Genomic DNA, 21514 nt, shown 5'->3' on the forward strand with positions numbered 1-21514 from the left:
CATGGCACAAGGGGGACAGCAGCTGGGGGAGTGAGATGGCAAAGGGCAGCAGGTGCAGATGGGACTTTACATGTTTGCTGTTGTGGTGAAGGGGAGTCCAGGTGCTCCCTTTGTTCTTGAGGGGAGTCCAGAAGCTCAGTTTGTTCTCATGGGAGAAAAGTTTAGACCAGGACTTTCCACAGGCCTGGGGCTGGAGGTTGCTCCCAGTGTGGAGTGAGAGGAGGGCACTGCATCTGTGGGTGTGACAGAGCTGCAGTGTCCCCTGGACACACAGGGCAGAGGGGAGCATTGCTGGGATTTCACTGGGTCCTTTCCAAATGGTATTTTCCTTCTGGAATTACTATTACCGTTGCCATTACCTGGCATATTTTTTAATCTGATAAACACAAGGCTTATTATCCATGTGACTGAATAGCATTAAAGCATGGCCATACTTGAGAATACATGTTAAATGGTTGAATTCTAAAATAAAAGGGACACTTATAACTATGTTGTGTTGTGTTATAAAATGATACAAGATGCATCTTTGACACCTCTTTGGGGTTATACTGTCTCAACCAAAGAAAGAACCCTGACCAGCAGGGGCTTTAACTTCTACAATTCTGTCTATTCACAATTTACTTTTGTTTCACACAGGCTATCTTGAACCTCAAAGTCACCAGGAGCTTTAGTTTGAAAGTGCTTTATGGTGCTCACCTAACAGTTCTTGAAGGACAAATTCAGGAGTTTGACACAAGTACCAATATAACAGGGAATTTCCATCACTCCTTGCCATGGCTGCTACAAGCCAGAGTCCCATCATCTTTACAGGTAATTTTGGGGTTTTGTTGTTTTGTTTGTTTGTGTTTAATTATAATTATTGTCTTGTATAAGGATGTAATTCAAGTTCATGGCTTGAATGAAAACTCCCATTTTGTATGGTACAGGATGGAAGCTGAGATTTTCTCATATTTACAAACTGTGGATGCCTAAAACCTGAACTACTTAAAAAGCAAGTTTCTCCTTGACTGCTTTTTGAATGAGATTCTTCCATTGTGATCAGTGGTAGTAGAGTGGGTACTGGTGATATTGTAACTCTACAGGACAGCTTGAGCACATTGCACCAGGGACTGGAGTATTGCTCCTGTGCTCTTTAGTGGGAATTTTATACTGAAAGAAGTATTTCTTTGGGTGCTATTTTGAGAGAAGTACTGGAGTAGCTACTATCTGGTAAATATTGTCACTAGGTGTATTTTAAGTATCCTTTATAAGAAGGAAGTTGTGTTTGTGGGATAAAAAAGAACTTAATGAAAATTTGCCATAGATCAGTAAGGCTGGCATGGCTTGACATTCATTCAGTTGAATGAGCTTCATACTTGAAAGATGATTAATTAAAGACCAAGAGACATTTTGTGAATGTAGACATAAGTGCAGACTAGACAGAACTTTCTTTCACTTCCATTTACTCCTGTCTTAAAACTAAATACTATATAAATATTGTTTTGAGAACTTATATTTACATGTCATTTTTAGATAGATGTGGTTTTTCAAGGGAGAAACACTACTCAAGAGAGATATGTGCACATTGCAGCTGGAGAAACATCAATCACATACATAATAAACTCCAATTATGTTGGCCACCAAGTGGATCTGTTCTGCCAGAGTGTGCACAGCAGTGAGGTACTCCAGGCTTCTGGCTACCCTAAGGCAATCAACTTGATTTTCAGTTTACAGAAATCAGGTGGGTACCTGCCATTCCTGGCTGGGTTTTTATTCTATAATAGCTCTATGAGGATGCTTCAGCTGTTCCTTCAACAGGTTACAAACTGACTAAGATTTGCTGGTAGTACCTAAAAAGAGGCTTTATCTTGTTTGTAAGTGAACTTGTCATCCTGAAACTGCATCTGTGATTAGTTGATGGAGCCAGCCTACCCTCAAAGCTTGCCCTGGCATAAATCCTGTCTGCATATCTCTCTCATACTGTGATCAGGTACCTTAAGTGCCCCCAAGGGAATATATTCATATTGAAGAAAAACTCAACAACTGTGAGAGCACCAAAGGGCAGGAATTGCTGAGGTTGTCAGGCACTGAATCAATACTGATGTGAGTGGCATCAGATCCTTTCACCCATTCAGAAAAAAGCAACAGGACAAGAGGTTGTTCTCAGGACAGCCACAGTCACCATGTGATTTCCACCACAAACTCACCATTTCTGTGGGTTTTGTCTTACCTTAAAGAATTTGCAGGGTTGCATGTCTCTTATCTCACTTTGATCTTTTAGCAGTTTTGTATTTTCCTTTTCAAAAATGAAAAGCTGGTAGGACAGTGGGGAAAGGTCTTCAGGTCATGCTCTTTGGGCATTGTTGAGCTGCTGCAGCTGGAAGCAAAGGAGTCACTGGAGGTCAGAACAGCTCAGAGCTCTTCCCTGGAAGAAGCTGTTCCAGGCCAGGGATGCAGTTGGCTGTATGGATTAGTCAGCTCTAGCTGCACAAACACATTCCTGACAGGAACTAACTTGTCACTTCACACTGGATGTGGGTACACAAACTCTGTTACCACAAGACTTTGTAAGGACAAATTTCAAGGACATCCAGAAAAACTCTGCCCTCCTCCAACCACTGGCTGAAGTTCTTGTAATCCTGAATGATGACTTTGTCTTGATGAATGTATTAAGCTAAAAGCTGGCTGGGTTGATGTTATGCAGGCAGTACTGAAATTTCTCAAAAATTAGCTGCTCAAATTGGCACTATTTTGTCCCTTCTATATAGAAAACAAAGCCAAGACTGTCTGTGAAATCCAGTATGATGAGAAAGATATAACTGTGACTGTGGATGTTGACACAGACTTGGAACTCTTTGGTATATTTGTGTTCATGGCAGAGGTGAAGCATTCAATATCACTTCTCCATCACCTGGGACTTCCCTTCTTTTTTAAGGTAATGCACCTCAAAACTTTTGCTGTGCTTTGATGAAAGCTGTCACTTGAGTTACATTTGCATTAATCCAGAGCATTTCCAGTGGCCTCAATGAAATTACTCCAGGTTTATATATAAGTGCAGCTGAGAGCTGACTTGGCCCAATTTATCTGAATCCTCATTTAACTTCAGTACAAAGCTAGTGGTCTGTTTCTAAGGAGCCTGGTCAGGTACCTGAAATCCCCATTTCCAGGGTTAATCATTTCAGGAAGGCATCTATTTACTGTCACTTTGCAGCTGATAGGGCTCATAAAAGTAGAAAGAACTTTTGGTAGAAAACAGCTCTCCTCCATACCTAGAGAACTCCTTGCCTTGGCTAAACCACTTGCAGCACAAATACCTAAAATGCTGCAGTGTTGAATAAACAGAAGTAGATTTATATTCCAAACTACTTGATAGGATCAACAAAGGCTGTGTCTGTTTATCCCTTGGGAAAAAGAAGCATTAGTTGAAATGTCCCCTTGCCTTGTGAAGGGTAGTACACAGAAAAACATTTCCAAGTGATCCACCACCTTCTCTTCAAAGAACAGGATATGTAGCTAGGATGCAAGAGTAAAGGTCAACTTTCCTGAACATAAACGTTAGATCAATATTAAACCTGCACATTAAGTATCAGTGTTTCAAGGGAATATTTACTGCCAACCTTTTATTGTAAGGTATAAGAAATTTTCACTGCTTCTTCCTCATTAATATTTAGTGAAATGTCTTTTATCCTCTAAATGTTTGAATGAAAAAAAAGAAAAGCAGAGATGGTAATTTCTTGAGGTGCCTTATTCATTTATAAGGTATGAGTATAACCAGGGGACTTCAGAAATTCCTGTTCCCACAGACTTTGGAAAATACCAGTGTTGCTATTGAAATGTGGGAAATGGTCCTCATCTCTCCCAGAGAGATTCTTTAGCATTTTCAGGATGAGGCTGCAGATGATGCAGCAGCTGTGGGAGGAATGCCCTGGAGCAAAAAAATGGTGGAGCCTGATCTGTTTATTTAAGAAGAAAATAAGCACAATTTCTTTCTGGTAGATGAAACATGAGATTATGGGAGACATAAACAAGAACATAAACAAGCTTTAGACTTAAACCAGATAAGGGTACATCAAAAGTAACACTAATATTTGTCAATAATGCAAATGAGTAGCTATGGAAACGCACACAAAAAAAGGAAAACCTCTCATGAGGCTCTTGCTTTACATCTAGGAAGCATTCAGAAGGCCTGTCTGGAAGATAAACTTCAGTCAAGATGATGGTTTTGAGTCAAGACATTGTGCTCAGTTGAATGATGGGTAGAAGTTATGGCATGTGATTTGTTTATTTTCCCCTTCCACAGATGACAATCCAAGAAGTCATGACTGAGAATGAAACTGAGGGTGCTCTGAGGCTGACCTATGAACAAACCAAAAACTTCTCCTTTTCCATCAGTAGAAAAAAAGACCAGCAAGGGTAAAAGGGTCATTCTGAGCACTATAAAAATGTCATTAGGCCACTGCTTTCCATGGAATACAGTTACTGTATTCATCACCAAATCACTGGTGAAATGGGTAACAAAACTTGGATAAAGTGAGTAGTCACACCAAACACTCTGTAAACCTCAGGGAGTTTCTGAAGGGCAGCAGACAGATTCTTCCCCTCCCAGCTTGGGACCTGTCTCTGCCTGCCCACACAGAATCCCAGTAGCAGACAGTGAAAGAGTCATAAAACTCTAGGCCTGGACCAGACAAGTACTTAAAAATATAACTTAACTTGACATAAATATTTAAATCTTATTAAATTGTCTTGGCACAGTTGAAACTTGTAAAATTATGTTGACTTGGTTTTCTAAGTTGGTGTCAGTATGGCTGTACCTGCACAAGATTGTAGGCTTTTAAGGGTGTTTAGAGGTGTGATATTTTGAGCCTTGGGGTATTTCATATATTTCTTTAGTTTCTAGCAAAAGACCTTTGCACTGAAAAGTCTTGTAAGTTCTGTTAAAATCTGTAATCATTGTAAATTCTAAGTTTATAAACCGTGACAGTGCTTGCAAAGTCAGATTCCAAAATACATTTCTCATTTTTAAAAAGCTGATGAATTTGCTATGGCAAAATGATTTCTGGCTCATGTTGTGTGAATGTATCAAAAACTGGGAGCTGGGTAAGTGTTCAGTGGCAGGTGCTGCCGTTTTAACTCTAAAAGCTGTGGCAGACTCGGATGAACTAACTCAGATGAACTAACTCAGATGAACTTGTGCTGCCAGCAAGAGTGGATTTTGTAAAATATTGTTGAACAAGAAAACATTTCTTCCCTTTAGTGAAGAGTTGAATATAAAAGCACTCCAGACTCATCCCTTCTTTCTACAGTACTTCCCCTGTGCAGCACAACTGTCTTCTAAGGTAACTATCTGCAAGTAATCCCTTGCATACATCACTGCAAAGTAGACTTGTCTAATGTGTTAGGAGTCAAGCTGCTTCATTTCTAGTACTAGTATCTCTAACATTTTTTTATTATTGAGGATGTTCCTGTTTTTAAAGATGTCAACAATTCCAGTCTTTCCTTTTTCTTTTTTTTTTTTTAATTTAATGGGAACTTGAAAAGGTAAATTATGATATGAGTGAAGCAAAAGGCAAACTCTACGTCAGGATGGAAAAAAGGGATTTCAACATTTCAGCAAAGTTAACTTTGACTGGGAGCAGCTACACCAATGCCATTGAGGTGGCACAGAGCATGGCCCAGGTTGGTACCATCCACTGCTAGCAGGGGCAGGCTGTGACAGGAGGGCACTCAGGGGGTGGCTGCCAAGCAGGGAAGGACAAATGCAGCTCCTGCTGTGTGAGGTGTTCTGCCCTTGATTTCTCCAGTAGCATGAGCAAACATTGGACTGTGGATTACTTTGAGTTTATATTTGTTTGCTCCTATAGATGGAGCACTCATATAGGATTTATAGGAAATAAGAAAAATTATGTGCTACAAACTGAACCAGTTTTTGTAATGCAGGTACCACACATCTCTTTCTCTAAATAAGAAAAGACATCACAAGTACCTATTAGTTTGTGCTATCTGCTGGATTTATTTTGTAATAGTAGGACTCTTGATGGTTTATTCTGTGAGATAAAAGAAAATCAAACTGAATAATAATCAAAGACTGTTGTAAAGGGAATACTCAGCTGTTTATGTATGTTCCATTATTTGCAAAGACAATTTTCTGTAGAAATGAAGACAAATAGAAATGAATAGTTTCTTGTAAAGAGCAGTGGGCTTAGAGTATCATTGTACTAGACCTTTAAAAACACATTCCTACAGACCCCATAGGACTTTGGGGTACCAAAATTACACTCAGATTTTACCTTCTCAGAGAAACTGGGGTTTAATGTTTACCCTCTTTTAATTTTAGTTAAAAATTCTTCCAAGGCAACTTGTGTTTATGACAATTTACCAAAAAGGCAACAGAACTCATCTGCTGAGGCACATTGCCCTGTGGGATGGCAAAGAGATGAAGCTAACAGGCACTTACACTGGACTCTTCCCAAAGCTGCCTGGAGGCCATGGCATTCAGGGTAGGTTTCTCAAGTCTTTTACAAGTGTTCAAAGCAGACTATAAAATAAACTACATAAATCTGATTTCAAAATGCATGTCCAAAGGGTTTCAATCCTGGTTTCAATTTAGGTCTTCTAAGGTCTTATTTGCTTTAAATTCTTTATAAGTCTGGCTGTTAGAAATATCCACTTGAGAATTCTCTTTCTGCTTTGTAAATATGGAACATAAAATTTGAGTACTGGGTGCTGAAGGGAGCACTGGTCACACTGGCTGCTACCTTGAGGTGTTAAACCTTTATGTTGAGACTTTGTGATGTGAAAATCGAGAAGATAACTGCACTTACCTGTTAGAGTGCTGTAAGCTGTTCCTCTTCCAGGGTAAGGCCATCTCAGTTTCACACTGATTATTTCCCTGGTGGTTGTTGCTGAAGTTGCTCTGGGTGTAGCTGTCAGTCTTTTGCAGGTAACCACTGTTCTGCTGGTCAATAGAGAGAGGATTCTGTTCTCACATTTCCTCATGTTGAGCACACATCAGCACACTGAATTCCCTGTGGCTGCTGGGTAGGGGTGTGTGTGTGAGCAGAGACCACATTTTCCTGGGAGCCAAGGGATGTCCTGCTGCTTGTGGGAAAATGTCCTGGGAAGGGTCATGATTCCTGGTGGGAAATGTTGTTTGTTTTCCTTGTAGTGGAACTTCTCCATCCTCTCTCCATCCCTTTTCCACGGCATGCTTGGGCCAACTTATATGTGAAACATTCAGCACGCAGTCACCAGGATGTCCTTACTGTCATTTGGAACGAGAAGGACAAGGTACAGTGGCCCAGAGCAAATAAATGTCAGGAGGGTATCAAGAGGGTTTTTTGTTTTTTAATTAAAAAAGGCACTAAGCAAGCTAGGGAACTTGACTATAAGGCAAACTGTCCCCCTTCTTGGATGTATAAAAGTTCTGCCTGTGAAAGCTGAGTAGCTGATATTCTTGTAGGAAGTATTTTCAGGCTATAGGATTTTTTTGTTTGCAGTAACTCCACACCTGCTGCTTAACCAAAGGTAATGAAATGCATCAGCTTTAAAGCACTGGGTGAGGGCCTCTGAGAGTAAGTGGGAAGAATAGCACAAATGTCATGCCTAAAGCAGCTTATGGACAAAGAAATAAAATCTAAGACAAGTGAGCAAGTGTGAGCATTAGTTGAGATTGAGAAGGATGAAGAACTCCTTGCATGAGTATAATACTGGGTTTACCCACACAGAAGAGGACACATACCTTGCTTAGCATTTTCAGCTTTATTGATTCAGTCAAAGCTCTTTTGTATTTCATTCTTTCACTCTCCTCCTTATTAGCAAGACTTACAAATGTGGAACAGTTGTAACCAGTCTCTGTTTTCATAAAGTAAGTCATCACTATTTTTTAAAAATATAAAAAGTGAAAAAAGAAAAGAACTTGGAGAACATAGGGTAGGTTGATTTCCAGATGTAGTTAATTTGGGACACTTTCCTGACTTGCTGCTAACTGTGCTGTCTTTATATGTACATCTGAAATGCAACAACTTGGCTGAGTATTACATTATTTTCTGAATAATGGAAAGATAGAAGACAATGCATAAAGTATGCTACCACACATAAATGTGCCTGTAAAGAGCACAGAATTTTTTGATTTCTTTAATAAATGTTAAAATTCCAAAATTTACTTTAGCAGTTGTACAGAATATATTTTTTTACTACTTCTTAAATTACCACAACTATTAAAATCCCACCACTATCTAAATTACCACAAAAATATTTTGCTCTGAAAAACATAGCAGAATTTAGTTCCTGATGAAGCAAATGCTTTTTCTTGGGCTTTAACTTTGCAAGCCATGTCCAATGATTCTGTGGCAGTGCAGCCTGCAGTGCCTAAAGATGCGATCAAAATTAAGCTTCAACAAACTTAAGCATTGTTCATTATTCTAGTAAAATACAGAGAGTAGTTCTGCTTTGAATTCAAGCAGCAAAAATTGTTCTAATTTTACCATTAATTTGCCTCACTTCTTCAGAAAGGACTTTACTTGCATGTAATTAATCTGAGGACAAGGTAGAGGGAAATCTGACTGGGTGCATGTTTGAGGTCAGTATGTGAGAGGTGTTTCATTTCACAAGTTCCTTTCCATCTGTTGTGTGGAGCAGATATCAGTGTCATCCTCTCTGAAGATTGGAAGGCACCGGACAAGCTACAGAGCCACTGTTGCCCACCCATTTAATTACACTCTGAAGGAACTGGAGGTGCATTCCCTGTCAGAAAGAAGGGGCAGAAAGTACAACCAGCAGGTGAGATCATGAGGCTGGGCTGCAAAACTCACAGCTGTGATACTGCATTGACTGTGAGTGTGCCTTTCAGCCCTGAGAACTGCAGAACCACCAATCATCCTGAAAAATGTAGAGAGCACTGAGTTCTGTTATCTCCTTGTGTCCAAACCAGCAGCATTGTTTCCTAGCCAACAGTCTTGCACTTTTAGTATTGACTCATTTTGGATGGGAGGAACCCAGAATTGCCCAGGAACCTGCCAAGCAATGAAAATGAGGCAATTTTTGTCCATAAAGCAATGAACAAACTTCTATTGTGCACATATGCACATACAAGAAAAACAAAACAAAAAACCCCCAACCTTTACCATAAAACCAAACCAGAAACCCTTTGATACCCCTGTGAAGAAAATGTAAATTTTTACATTGTATAGGAATTTGCAACACAAATGTAAAAATGTGCAAGACTAGAAAGGCTTTAAACTATAGTTTTGAAATGCACTTGCAAAGCATATATAGGGAAAAAGAGGAGGAACAACTCCACAAATAATCCTTCCAGATCAAATGCTACAGTACAATTTCTGTCTGACAATGCACAATACTCAGTATGGTTCCAGAACCATATTCAGAGGAATAAATTCTCTTGTAGTGTCATTATTGCAGTTGTGCCATTGGTTGCTTGACATGACAGACCTCAGGAGCTTCCAGAGAGGGTGACAAAGCCTTGCATGGCCTTGGCTGTAGAAGTGCAGCTTCCCTGGGTTTGTCTCAGACCTGGAGCTTCCAGAGCACTGAGTTCCACAGTCTGGACATGGCTCTGTGGCAGCTTTCACAGTGGCTCTGTTTGCCTCCATTTCATGGGGATCACTCTGCTGGTTCTAGTTTGCTGCTGGACAAATCCTTCTCTGCTTTCAGCTGCAGGTCTCAGGGAATGCTGGGCAGGCTGCTCAGCTCCAGCTGGGGCTGGAGGATAAATCCAAGATGGACATCACTGCCTGGGGTGGCTGTGTGACACTCTCTGCAGGCCAGGTATGAGTTTTACATGCTGTGGAAGGGATGAGTGTAGCTGAATTTCTGTGTTTGATCCTTGATTTTTTTTCTGTACTTGTTACCATATGAAAGCCTTGAAGTAAACCTTTTTGTGTCTCAGAGGAAGAAAAATAAATGCTGTGAAAAATTCTGTTTCATGATGCCAGACATGGTTGCAGTTGGACTGCAGCTTTCCCTCAGGACAGAGCTGTCAGCCCCTTATGTTTCCTGGCAGAGCCTGGAGCAGGGTCTATGGGTACAGACCATCCAGGGTTCTCACAGGGTGTGTTTCTGTCCAGGAAACCCACTGCCCAAGGATATACTGAACACTTTTTTAAAAAAATTACTTATATGTGTCAATTTTTTCCACTTTTCCAGCTTCAGAGAATATTAAGCATGGACCACCTGCACGCATGTGGATCTCTAGAGCAAAGACCAACATTGTTTAATGAATACCTAGATCTGAACTGGGATGACAAAAAATTCAAACACAATTTCACATATGAGGTAAGAGAAGGCAGTTGTATCTGTTGACTCACCAGTTTTGTGGAAGCTGTTCTCAGTAAATGAGGAATTATTCTGGTTTTAGATGTAATGTTGAGTGGATTTTAAGAAGAGTATCATTATTTTGCTTTACCTCTTACATTTTTCTCTACACAGGAAGAAAGCTAAATGGAGCATGGTTAAGAAAGAAAGGGTTCTTCCAAACTAGAGGCCTCACCTGTGCCCTAAATTTGCAAAACTTGTAGGATGGGGACTGGTAACAAGGCTGATAGGCCAAAACATTGTCAAATGGAAATGTTCTGGAAATGTTACATTAAAATCCTGAAACTACTGGAATAACAAAACCAGCCCAGGGATGGGATGAGTGGGCTCCAAGGAGTGTCTAAGATCTTGCTGTCATCTTTTGTTTTCTTGGTTCATTGCAGAGAAATCAACTCTTGTATCCTGATAAGTTTCAGTTAGAAGCTGTTCTGGAAAATATTTTCCCAACCCCATGTGCCAAACAGAAGATTCTGGGTAAAATAGAAACAAACTACTACTCTTGCCTGGATTACTATTCGAGCTTTAAGTTCTGTGACCTTCCAAATGTAAGTCTGACTTAAACACACTGAACCTATTTCAGTTTAAATGTAATTACTCATTTGGAAACTTAGTTTTCCTCAGCTGCAACTCTTCAGAAGACTTACCATACTTCTGTAGCTTAAATAAATAAACAGTGTCATTTGATGGACTGAGACAGACCGGTTCTGTTTGCTACTATAGTGTATTCTATAGGTCCTTTTATGGTTGTAAACTCTCACTTCCTCCATGTTCTTTCTTTCCTGTTCCTCTTTCAGAGGTATCTTAATTTTATGTTTCTGGAGAATACCAAAACAGGCTCATAAGTCATCAAAAAGGAGACTAGAGAGGAGTAAAAGTGCTTTCCTTCCCCTGTGGGTAAACATCTCTGGTTTTTATGATGGCTGTGCTGGTAGTGATGGATTTTTGAACCATAATGTAACCTTATTTTTCTATTACACACATAAAGTGAAGGCCCACCCATGATCTTCCTTAGGTGCATGCTGGTCCTCACAGTTGCTTGTAGACACTCACACAGAACTTGGAACCTGCAATAAATGTCTCTCTCCAGTCCCCAGTGGCTGAAACACATCTTGGCTTCCTTATTTAGTGTCAGAGCAGCTCATGCTCTGTTAACAACAGGAAAACTTTTTCCCAGACCAAGGTGTGCTAGAACCTGTTTACAATGCAAAGGATGTATATACCTGTCACTCCAAAAGCAGGTACCTCTGTACTTTTGGATCATTCTCTTCAAAGTATCATGGTTTAAGCCTAGCTGGAAATTAAGCACCACAGCCACTCATTCAACCCCCTCTCTCCCTACCCTCTCCCTGTGGAATGGGGAGGACAATCAAAAGTAAAACTTGTATGTAGAGATAAGAACAGTTTAACAATTGAAAACAAAGTAAAATACAATAATAATAGTTACTACTACTAGTGAAAAGGAAAAAAAACCTAAATGAAGTGATGCACAAAAGAATTGCTCATCACTCTCTGCCCAATGCCAGACCCCCCTTCCCAAACCCAGGTTTGCCCCTTCCAGGTAACTCCCCCCAGCTGATGTCCTGGACATTATGTTCTGTGGGGTGGAAAATCCCTTTGGCCATGTTGGGCCATCTGTCCCAGGTGGGTTTTTGTGCACCTCCTCACTGGCACAGCAAGAGAGACACACACACACACACACACACACACACACACACACACACACACACAAGTCCTTGACTCAGGATAAACAACTGAGCAAAACCAAAACATCAGTGTGTAACCAACCCCATTCCCATTCCAAATCCCAAACTGTACCAGCTGTTGAGAAGAAATTAACTCGATCCCAGTAGAAACAGGACAGTATTCACCTCAGTTCCCATGTATCCCCAGCTTTATCAAAATCTCTGGCTGGAGTAGCTGAGAAGTGTAGGAGGAAAAAAACATTGGACATTTTAACAAGACATAGTTCTGCAGCTGTTCCTCTGGTCTTGGGGTGTAGTCACTGAAATGCTTTGTTAGAGCACAGAAACTGAAGATGTAATGAAGACAGTGCTGTGAGGAGCAGGGAGGTGTGCTGGTTTCTGAAACAAGTTCTGTTTGTGGTGTAATTTAATGAGAATGCTGCCACTGTACAACTTCTTGCTACACAAAGCAGAGTCCATTTGTTTGGAAGAATTTGGAAGCTTTAACACCTTTTTTGTGCATACATAGGTAATTGTTTTATCTGGAAAGCACCAGCTCAACAAAGATGACATCATTTTGCAGTCAGAGGGCAGATTCCACCTTGCTGATCATGGGAGAGATGAGGGGTTGATTGGAATATCCATAAAGAATCAGAGCACTGCTGATGTGAAGAACTATTCTCTGGAAATTGAAGTGAGTTTCTATTTTATTTTACTGGCACTGGGGTTTGGTTTTCAAAGGCCTGCTGCCATCTATTTCCCAAGGAGATCAGGTGCAGGCAGTGACTGTAAAACAGCAGGCAGCAAAACACTCCTGGTTTCTGTAGTGCTCTCTAAAGGAGCAGTTAGGCAGCTCCATGCGGTGTGACCGTGACCGACAGACAAAGGAAGGCACCGACAGGAGTTCTCTGTAGAGCTGTCTCAAATAAAGCAAGTGTGTTTCTAGTGGAGTGTGTCAATTTTAAGAGGCACAAAACAGCTCATATGATGCTCATTCTGAGACAAATCTCTTCTTTTTCTCTCTCCTCCCCCCAGTTTTGCATTTGCTTTTAATTTCCTGTGAAATTAAAATGGTGGAGAGACAGATGGAGACAATGGAGTGAGGCAAAAAAACTATCGGGGTTGGGACCATCCAAACTCTTCATTAGTAGGAATGTAGGTAGTCAGGCACTAACTGAGACAATAGATCATCCCTTAACAAAATTATGATGATTTAATCAGTAACAAATACTAAATTATTGAGGGAGATAAAATGAGTATCAGCTGCTCTGCATGAGCTTGCTTCATTCTGTGTTTTGGAATAAATGGCACAAATCAGCAGCTTCACAGAGAACTGACTGGGACATTATGTTTCTTTCATTGCTTCCATTAAAATTTTGTCCACAAGTCTTGTGCTATCCAATCATTCAGCTCCTGGGCCAATCACTCCTGTGCTTGTGCCTCTCTCAGTGAAACTCCTGCATAGTGCACAAGCATTGGGAAACATTTCCCTCACCACTTGTGGGAAGCACTGATATTTGAGCACCATCTCTGAATGATCATTAATTCTGTGTGGTGGCTTTGAATAAATGTTTTTCCTTTATGGCTGCAGTTAAAAGCCTTCGAAGATATTTGGCTAGGCCTGACAGGAACTGCTGCTTCCTCATCTGCCCAGAGCCAAATCCTGGTGGAGGGAATTATTGATCAGAAAGAGAAAGTAAAAGTAGCTGCTTCAAAAGGAAAGGAGTGTTTTCAGTGCTACATGGGGTATCTGCAAGGTATGTACCTCACTGACCATGCTCTCAGCCACAGGACTTTGTTTTAGGCCATCCTGCAAACACAAACACCAGGGAGCTGGACTTGATGATCCTGCTGGGTCCTTTCCAATCTGCAACTCCCAGTGTCACTGCTCTGAAGAGACAGGAAGAAAGTCGTGTCTCTAGCACTGAGCTACTAATTTCATTCAAGCTATGGTCTTTCAGATAAAGAAAAGATGAAGTTTAAAATTTGTTACAAAGCTCTCTGTGTGGGACACATTTTTGTACTATTAGAATAGATGGTAACAAAAGATAGAATTAATTTCATCTTGATTTAACCATCTTAAAGTTTTGTGCATTAAGATAATCATTGGATTCCAAATTCAATAAAGGAAATGAGAGAGGCACCTCCAGAGACTGACTGTACCACATGCTGTATGAACTGGGATGTGTGCAATCACTGCCTGCAGGGGACTGAATCACAGCAGTCAGCTCTGACTGACAACAGAGAGGAAAAAAGGCTGTTGTTTCAAGTTATGCCTGAAATTTAGATGAGTAAAGTGAGCTGCAAGAGGTGAGGCTCATCCACATTTCAGCTGCAGTTAGAGTTGGGTGCAAACCAAATAGGTTTGGTGGTATCCCAGTTGTCTCAAACTCATGCTGCTGACAATCCCAGCCCTAGTTTCACTTATGGATTTGTTATTCCACACTTCTGCATGGGAGTTTCTCTCAGGTTCATGTCCTCACCTGTATGTGCTATGATGTTTTGGAGATTAGGACCATTAGTTTGTGAATCACTGAAGTCAGAAGTTTGTAGAAATGACTCAACTCATTTCTCTCAACCCAGATTCTACGTGTCCCCTGCCAACCACTTGTTTATGCTCATTAGTGCTTCTGTAGAAACGACTTGTGTGTGGTGGGTGGAACTGACAGGCTTTCATTTAAGGGCTGAGCAGTTTTGAAACATCTGCAACAAAGGACACTAAAGTGAGGACTAAAGTAGAAGAAAAGGCCTTGCCATCCAGTATGACCGAGAGATTTAGATTTACATTAATCCGGTGCTTCCTTTGCAGTAGCAAATCTGTCTATGTAATTCATTAACGAGCACACAGAAGAGATCAAATCCTGACACTGATCTAATTGTCTCTTGTTTATCTCTTCTGTTTTGTTTTAGTTTTTTCCTCCACACCTAACACACTCAAGCTCTGATTAATCACCTAAGTAATTAAAAACTGGCCTTGAAACAATGTCTGTCAATGTCGTTCCTGTAAATGAAGGTTCTTTTTTCATTCCTTAAGGGGATTTGGAAGAAGGAGTGGAAATCAGTGCTTGTTCTGATGGGAAACAGATGGCTGCCATTAACACCTATCTCAGCATCAATGGTAAAAGGCAGGAAAACGTGGGACAAGTAACTCTGGCAGCTGCTAACGGAAGCTTGAGTTTTCTGGCCCGTGGATGTGCGGATCCAGTTCTTAAGGCTGAGGTGAGACCCTTGAGTGGCTGTTAACTGCAGCGTGATTTTCCCAGAATTTTATTTGTTATTTTGATGGAGCAGCTTCCATGCATGCGAGTTTAGTGAGTAACCAGGCAAAATTATGCTATGTTTTAATTATTTTCACGTTGATGTGAGAAGTTACCACGGTGAGAACTAAGAAATTCAGCCGTGCTTAGAGATAGAAAATACAGGACCCTCTTCTAACGGTGGATCCTCTGAGGAGGGTAAGTAAATCAATTGAGAGCAGCAGTAACTGCTCAGCCTGTTGGTTACAAAACTAATGATCAGAATCCTGAACGTACTTTCACTTTTAGTATGGCAGGGTTTCACATACTCTCTACTTGGGGAAGGCTTTTACCGTTTGCCTTTTCTGTTCTCTTGTCTGCATTGAATAATGCAGAAGTAGTTTCTCCTAAGAAATGTGAGGCCACTGTGGGTGTTTGCCGGCCTTTAAACTAGTACAAACTTTGAATGATTTGGATCTAGCACAAGCAATTTTAAGTAATGAATTCAACTCCTCACAGAACAAGCTTAATGAAATTGGGAGCCTTTTGAAAGCCACACTGAGTGAGAAGATAAAGAAGTTTGATGGATACCTGTGGAGATTCAGGAGATCAGTAAGTATCTGTACATGATCTGTGAAAACACCATGAAGTGTTCATGCAGTGTTAATTAAACATCATGATATTGCCTGCAGCTGTTTTGTTTTGCTCATACACTTCAGTGATTACTCCTGTGCTGACCTGTACACAGAGACAAAAAGCGTTTAATGGTGGAGAGCGTGTATCTCTGCACCAACCCTGCAGAGTCAGAATTGCCTCACAATGAAGTCAAAACTGCTTGAGATCACTGTGTTTTTAAATTGCTTCTTTTTTGGAACCCCTGTAGGTGCAGCATGTTGGTTTCCTGTCTGAAGCAGCTGGCTGGCCTTCAATGGCCTTGCAAAGGGCAGCAGGATTCCTGCACAGCGGGGCTACAGCTGTCACCCAGGTGTGGAAACAAAGTGGAATTGGGCACATTCTGAGAAGCAGGATCCCACTTTACCTGGAGAAAATTCAAGATGTTGTCCAGCAAATGCAGAATGAATTACAAAGTAAGCAAAACAGTGCAAAACAAGAAGAGGGACAATGTCAGTGCAGGTCAAACCAAACTTCAGTGTAAACTATAAAACATACTGGATAACCCAAAGGTTTCTATTTTGATCTAGCAAGAAGTGCTGAGCTTGGCTCTTAGTGTACAGAGTGGGAGCCTTGATGCAATAAGCTCCAAGAAGGCTCTCTGTGACCACCTTTCTAATGAAATCAGTGGTGAGGCTCTTTCTTGGTCACAGGAGGCTGGGTTCAATTGGATGAGAAGAGAGTCCTTAATTCCTAAGCTGAAGTATTTCTGCTAACAGTTCCCTGGCAAGCCTTTCCTCCCAAAGGGCTGTTCATATCCCTCCTTGAGTTTTTAATGTTTGTACTAATTGGATTTCACTTGATCTGTTTTTTTCCAAGCCTATCCAGTAGCCACTAATTCACTGTTCAGCTGGACTGTGGCCCATACTGAAACCTTTGAGAAATGTGGTCAGCTGGAATTAGCTGTGAGAACCTTCAGTTCTCACAAGGGTAAAACCTCACTTAGCCCTAGGCTATTCCCTCTCAGAAGTTGAATTTGGTTGATATACCATGCTTGAAGTCAGCTGTGACCAAACTGTCCCGTTGCTCAGCAGCAATGTATTTAGAAGGGGTCAGGGTCAGAGCTGAATGGCTCTTTCAGTTCACAGCTGTGCAGCGTGCCCGACTGCCATGGAAACACAGCTGCCTCTTGTGCTTTTCTGTGCTCCCCCTTCACTTCTGCTGCAAGTTGGGTGGAAGCAAACAAGCAAACAGCCCCTTTGTACCAAACCAGCTAAGGTTTGTCTCGTTAATGTGCTTGCTTCAGAGCCATTAGCAACTCTGAAAGACGCCTACTATGATGTAACCTTGAAGCCGCTGGATGAAGTCTGGAAAGAGAAGACAGAAGAGCATATGAAGAAAATCCTGGCTTTCTTACCCAAGATTGTAAAAGATGTGTGGCTAATGAAACCAATTCAGATGGCACTAAAGCTTGTGAAAGCAGGCTTGGATATGGTTGGTATAACTCTGTTCTCCATTTCCAATTCAAGGCCTACAAATTTAAGTCTCAGCTTTGAACTATGGATACACAAAAATAGTTAACCATTTTTATTTATGGAAATAGTGCAGTTGTCTTTCCACATAATAAGCTTGTGCACAGCTGATTTACTGTTCTTGCAGTATTTGTCCTGCTTTGAAAGAGTACTTTTCCAGCTAGAAGAGAGGTTGTTTTACTAATTCTGGTTGAAATCACAGCAGCAGTAATCTGTCATTCATGTAGCTTTTACTTTTCTTACATAGAGAGGAGGAATTGTGATTCCAATAAACAAGTGTACAAATATACCTAGGCTCTTCTAGTTGAAATGAAAAGCATAAAAGATATATCATGAGGCTACTTTATATTATTAAAGATACCAGTCCTTTCTAAACTACTGAAGCACATTAACTTAGTGAAGCATTGCTACACTTTAAGTCATGTTATTTAGGAGGAATATATTTCTGTCCACTGGTGTTGTGACTAGAGTCTGTCTCTGGATATTATTAACCTCTACATGACAAGATGCTGTCAGACAGGAGGCAAATGCAAGAGGCACTGAAGTAGTATTTTGCATTTCTTGATTTAAAACTCATTTGCAAGTACTGACCCTGCCCTGAAGTCACACTGAAATTGCTTTTCCAACCTGTGACTCTCCAACAGGCCACCCAGCAGGCGCTCAGGTGGGCAGAGGCCACGTTCTCCAGAGCTGTGAGCAAGATCCGGAAGCCCTTGCTGCACCTGTACAGTTTTTCACCCAGGTAACCGATGGCTCTGCAGGATCCCTGCTCTGGGCAGTGTTCTAAAAGGATGTGTGCAGTTACTCTTCCTGTCAGTGTGCAGCTGAGGGTTCTGGACAGCCACCCAGCCACTCTTTGCTTTGGTCACATCACATCCTAATGTTTATTTCTGTTGGCTGCCAGACCCACTGGTTTGAAGGGAGCTACTGGGCAGCAGGCAGGGTGTCAGTAACTGGTAACTGGCCAGAGGTGACCTGGGGAAGTGCAGCTCCTGACCAGAGGAGGGTTGTGTTTTGTTGTTCTAACCAGACTACAGTTCTTATGAATATTTCACTTCAACATTTCTAATAATAAAACAACAGCATTTAATCAGTTCAGCAGATAAGGGGTGTTCTCTTTGTATTCTACAGGAACTGTTCAGTGGCAGGAAAGCTGCCAGTGCTACCTAAAGCAGACCTGTCCCTGCAGCTGGCAAATGTTACCACTTACCTCATTGGAGAAAAACTAATGAGGCCTCTGCAAGACCTCTATAATCTCAACATCCTTGCAGAGTACTATAGAATCAAAAGGAGGATGATGGAGAGCCCCTTTGAATGTAAGCCCTTCCAAAGTGCTGCTTTGTTTTGTACCTGGGTCTATGTCCACTGTATAGTACTGTATTCTAAAAATTGTATCTGGAATAGGAGTTTACATAGAGATGGTCACTAATTAATAATTTTCTTATCAACTTACATAGAGTCTTTCTTGTAAGATAGTGATGATATGTATAAGATCAACACTCTGGGCAAAGCTGGCATGCAGTAACACTGCTCTACTTAATATTCATGCAAATTTTGTAACTCTGCACCTCCTACTCTGGAGACTGAAACAGCAGGTGGTATTTATCTGCCTTATCCATATGCTCTTGTGAGCTGATACTATGGTTCACTGCCACTCTCACCTGCTGGCTCTGTGTCCTTGGCACAAAGGCTTGGAAACTGGTGACTTCACCTCTGCTGCCTCTAGGATGAGCAAGCTCAGCCCTACCAAAGCTTCATCCACAGTACTGCCTGTAAAAGTATTGCTAAATGCTAAAGGAATGCACTAGCAGTCCTAACTGTCCCTTAGAGACAATGGCTTTTCCAGAAATCCCTTTGTAATGGTTTCCTCCCAGTACAGAGAGACCCAACAAAGGCCTGTGAAAGCAGCTCCTAGTGACCCAATAATCTGAGTCATCTATCAGCAGCGTTTCCTGGATTGCAGCTGTTTGATGCACTGATTTGGAAGGGTCATTTTTGGAGACAATTTTTGAGAATTAATATTCTTGTGTTTTCTGCATAAGAATGTATAATGTGTGTTTATAAATATGACTGTCAAGTAGTACAATGACAAATCAAGATGAGCTCTGAATCCCAGTTCAAGTTTATCAGAGTTTTATGGTACTCAGGTAAATCTATAACAAAATATGAATCATTAAATTGTTTTGTTTCTGAGAAAAGTCTTTTTGCAGAGCAACTACATTGTAACTAATTAAAATGTAAGTGTAGTAATGTCACTGTAATAATAAGTTGAGAAATTATTTTAAGAGTATGACAGCAAGAAGCTGTGTGTTGCAGTATGTGCAGCATTTACTGCTCTGTGGAAAACTCACTGATGTTTCTTCTGAAATACCATTCTCCAGATCATGCTATGATAGTTGGGAGCAAGCATCTTGTGACTTTTGATGGAAAAATGTATGATTTGGCATCAAAGTGCAGTGTTCTTCTTGCCAAGGATTTTGTTCACAGTGCTTTCACTATAATACTAAATGAGGAAACTAGGAACTCAAGATCACTGTATGTGGAGATGAATCAGACTGTGATCACCATCTACCCACGACTAAAGGTAGGAAGATCAAGTCAAACATTTTTTATTTTTGGCAAAAATTTTCTTCAGCTGACAAAAAAAGTTTTTAAAATATTAATGCTCAAAATATAGATCAGAAGCACTCTCAGCCAATGGCTTTAAAGTAACAGCTTCTTAAAAAGAAAATACCTCTCCAAAACAAAACCAGTTTACCTCAAGAGCTGCCTCTTTGCTCTCTGTATATGACAGAAACTTCTCAACTTTTCTCTGACATGGTCTAAGAGAATGGCACTGAGAGGGAGACTTTGTGCCTTTTGCTCTTGCAGAAGTTTAACACTACCTTGTTCTTATTCCCTTAATTCTGGGCTAAGTAGGCCTCATTGCACCTGCAAATCCACTGTGCTTGCCTGTGACTGAACTTTCCCTGTGACAGGTGTGAAACTGCATTTTCATTTAAAACAGATATCCAAGATGTATAACTTCTCCTTTACGGAAGAGAACTGCCAAGTCCTGGATCAATCCCTTGAAAACAGTACCATGAATTCGAGGCAAGGAATCAACAAAATAGAAGTATCTGATCAGAAAGGAGTTTCTGTCTCTTGTGACTTTCAGTATGATCTCTGTACTGTCACTCTGGCTGGGTGGCACCATGGTGAGCATCAATCATGCAGCTGTTATCAGCTGTTAGTCATTTTGCTATCTCTCTAAATTATCTGTATTACTGGTAGTACCAGCATCTGTGCTTTCACTTTTTTTTTCCCCCTCTTCATTTATAGACACCCTGGAAATGGCCCTAGGCATTTCCAGTAATTGCCAAATAGAGCATGGAATGCACCATTCCAGGGAGAAGAGCAAGTTCTGGGTTACTGTTGATTCAATGCTATAGGGCAGACAGAAATCAGAGGCAGAGGCACTGCAGTCAGCCCAGCCCCAAAATGTCACTGAAATCTGCTCTAGAGCAGGCTTAGCATGTCAGACCTGCAAGACAACTACAGAGGGAGGCCCAAAACCTCACAGAGTTTTTGGTATACTTGGAATGCATTCATGTAGCATCCATGTAGCCTACATTATTCTAAAATTCACCCTCCACAGATCAGCAGAGAATGGATGTGATGCTGTGATGTGCTCAGGAGCCCATGAGCAGCTGAGACTCGAGATGGCAATGCAGGCTGGGCAGCTTCCCCTCTTCCACAAGAGAGCTGAACCTGCTGGACAGAATAATCAGAGCCCAGAGACAGCTGCTGTAATAGTCCTGCACCTACCCTGACAATTCCTATTTTACTCCATTTCAATTTTCTCCCAGGTGTTTCAGCTGGGCTTTTTGGTACCAATGATAATGAAGCTGGGAATGAATGGATGGTGCCTAATGGTTCCTTCACTGACAACGTGAAAGAATTCACGCAGAGCTGGCAGGTAAGGAGCTGAGGGGCTCCTGTGTGCAGGGCTGCTGCCAGAGGGCACTGTCTGACACGCTGGGCTGCCTTACATGAGCCAGAGCTCCAGAGTGAAAACAGCAGCACACTCCATTGTTTTGCTGTGTCTAACCAGGGAAAAGGTTGCACATATTTGCTAAAAACTTTTCAAGAAATCCCTATA

General features: G+C 41.1%; 1 protein-coding gene across 1 annotated transcript in view; it reads left to right on the forward strand.

The window, feature by feature from the left end:
• LOC139598375 (uncharacterized) overlaps positions 1–21514 on the forward strand; it is a 73531-nt gene that overhangs the window by 47740 nt on the left and 4277 nt on the right. The window contains exons 47-66 of the mRNA XM_071444696.1: positions 92–206; positions 1625–1720; positions 2748–2860; positions 4280–4392; positions 5505–5658; positions 6317–6479; positions 7148–7269; positions 8620–8760; positions 10695–10856; positions 12523–12687; positions 13585–13750; positions 15028–15212; positions 15749–15841; positions 16113–16317; positions 17148–17335; positions 18018–18115; positions 18505–18689; positions 19755–19957; positions 20381–20570; positions 21222–21331. Coding sequence (XP_071300797.1) covers positions 92–206; positions 1625–1720; positions 2748–2860; positions 4280–4392; positions 5505–5658; positions 6317–6479; positions 7148–7269; positions 8620–8760; positions 10695–10856; positions 12523–12687; positions 13585–13750; positions 15028–15212; positions 15749–15841; positions 16113–16317; positions 17148–17335; positions 18018–18115; positions 18505–18689; positions 19755–19957; positions 20381–20570; positions 21222–21331 — 2967 coding nt within the window. The remainder of the gene's footprint in view (positions 1–91; positions 207–1624; positions 1721–2747; positions 2861–4279; positions 4393–5504; positions 5659–6316; positions 6480–7147; positions 7270–8619; positions 8761–10694; positions 10857–12522; positions 12688–13584; positions 13751–15027; positions 15213–15748; positions 15842–16112; positions 16318–17147; positions 17336–18017; positions 18116–18504; positions 18690–19754; positions 19958–20380; positions 20571–21221; positions 21332–21514) is intronic.

Source organism: Agelaius tricolor, unplaced genomic scaffold (genome assembly GCF_023055355.1).
Source record: "Agelaius tricolor isolate 1412-34295 unplaced genomic scaffold, bAgeTri1.0.p SCAF_19, whole genome shotgun sequence".
NCBI lineage: Eukaryota > Metazoa > Chordata > Aves > Passeriformes > Icteridae > Agelaius > Agelaius tricolor.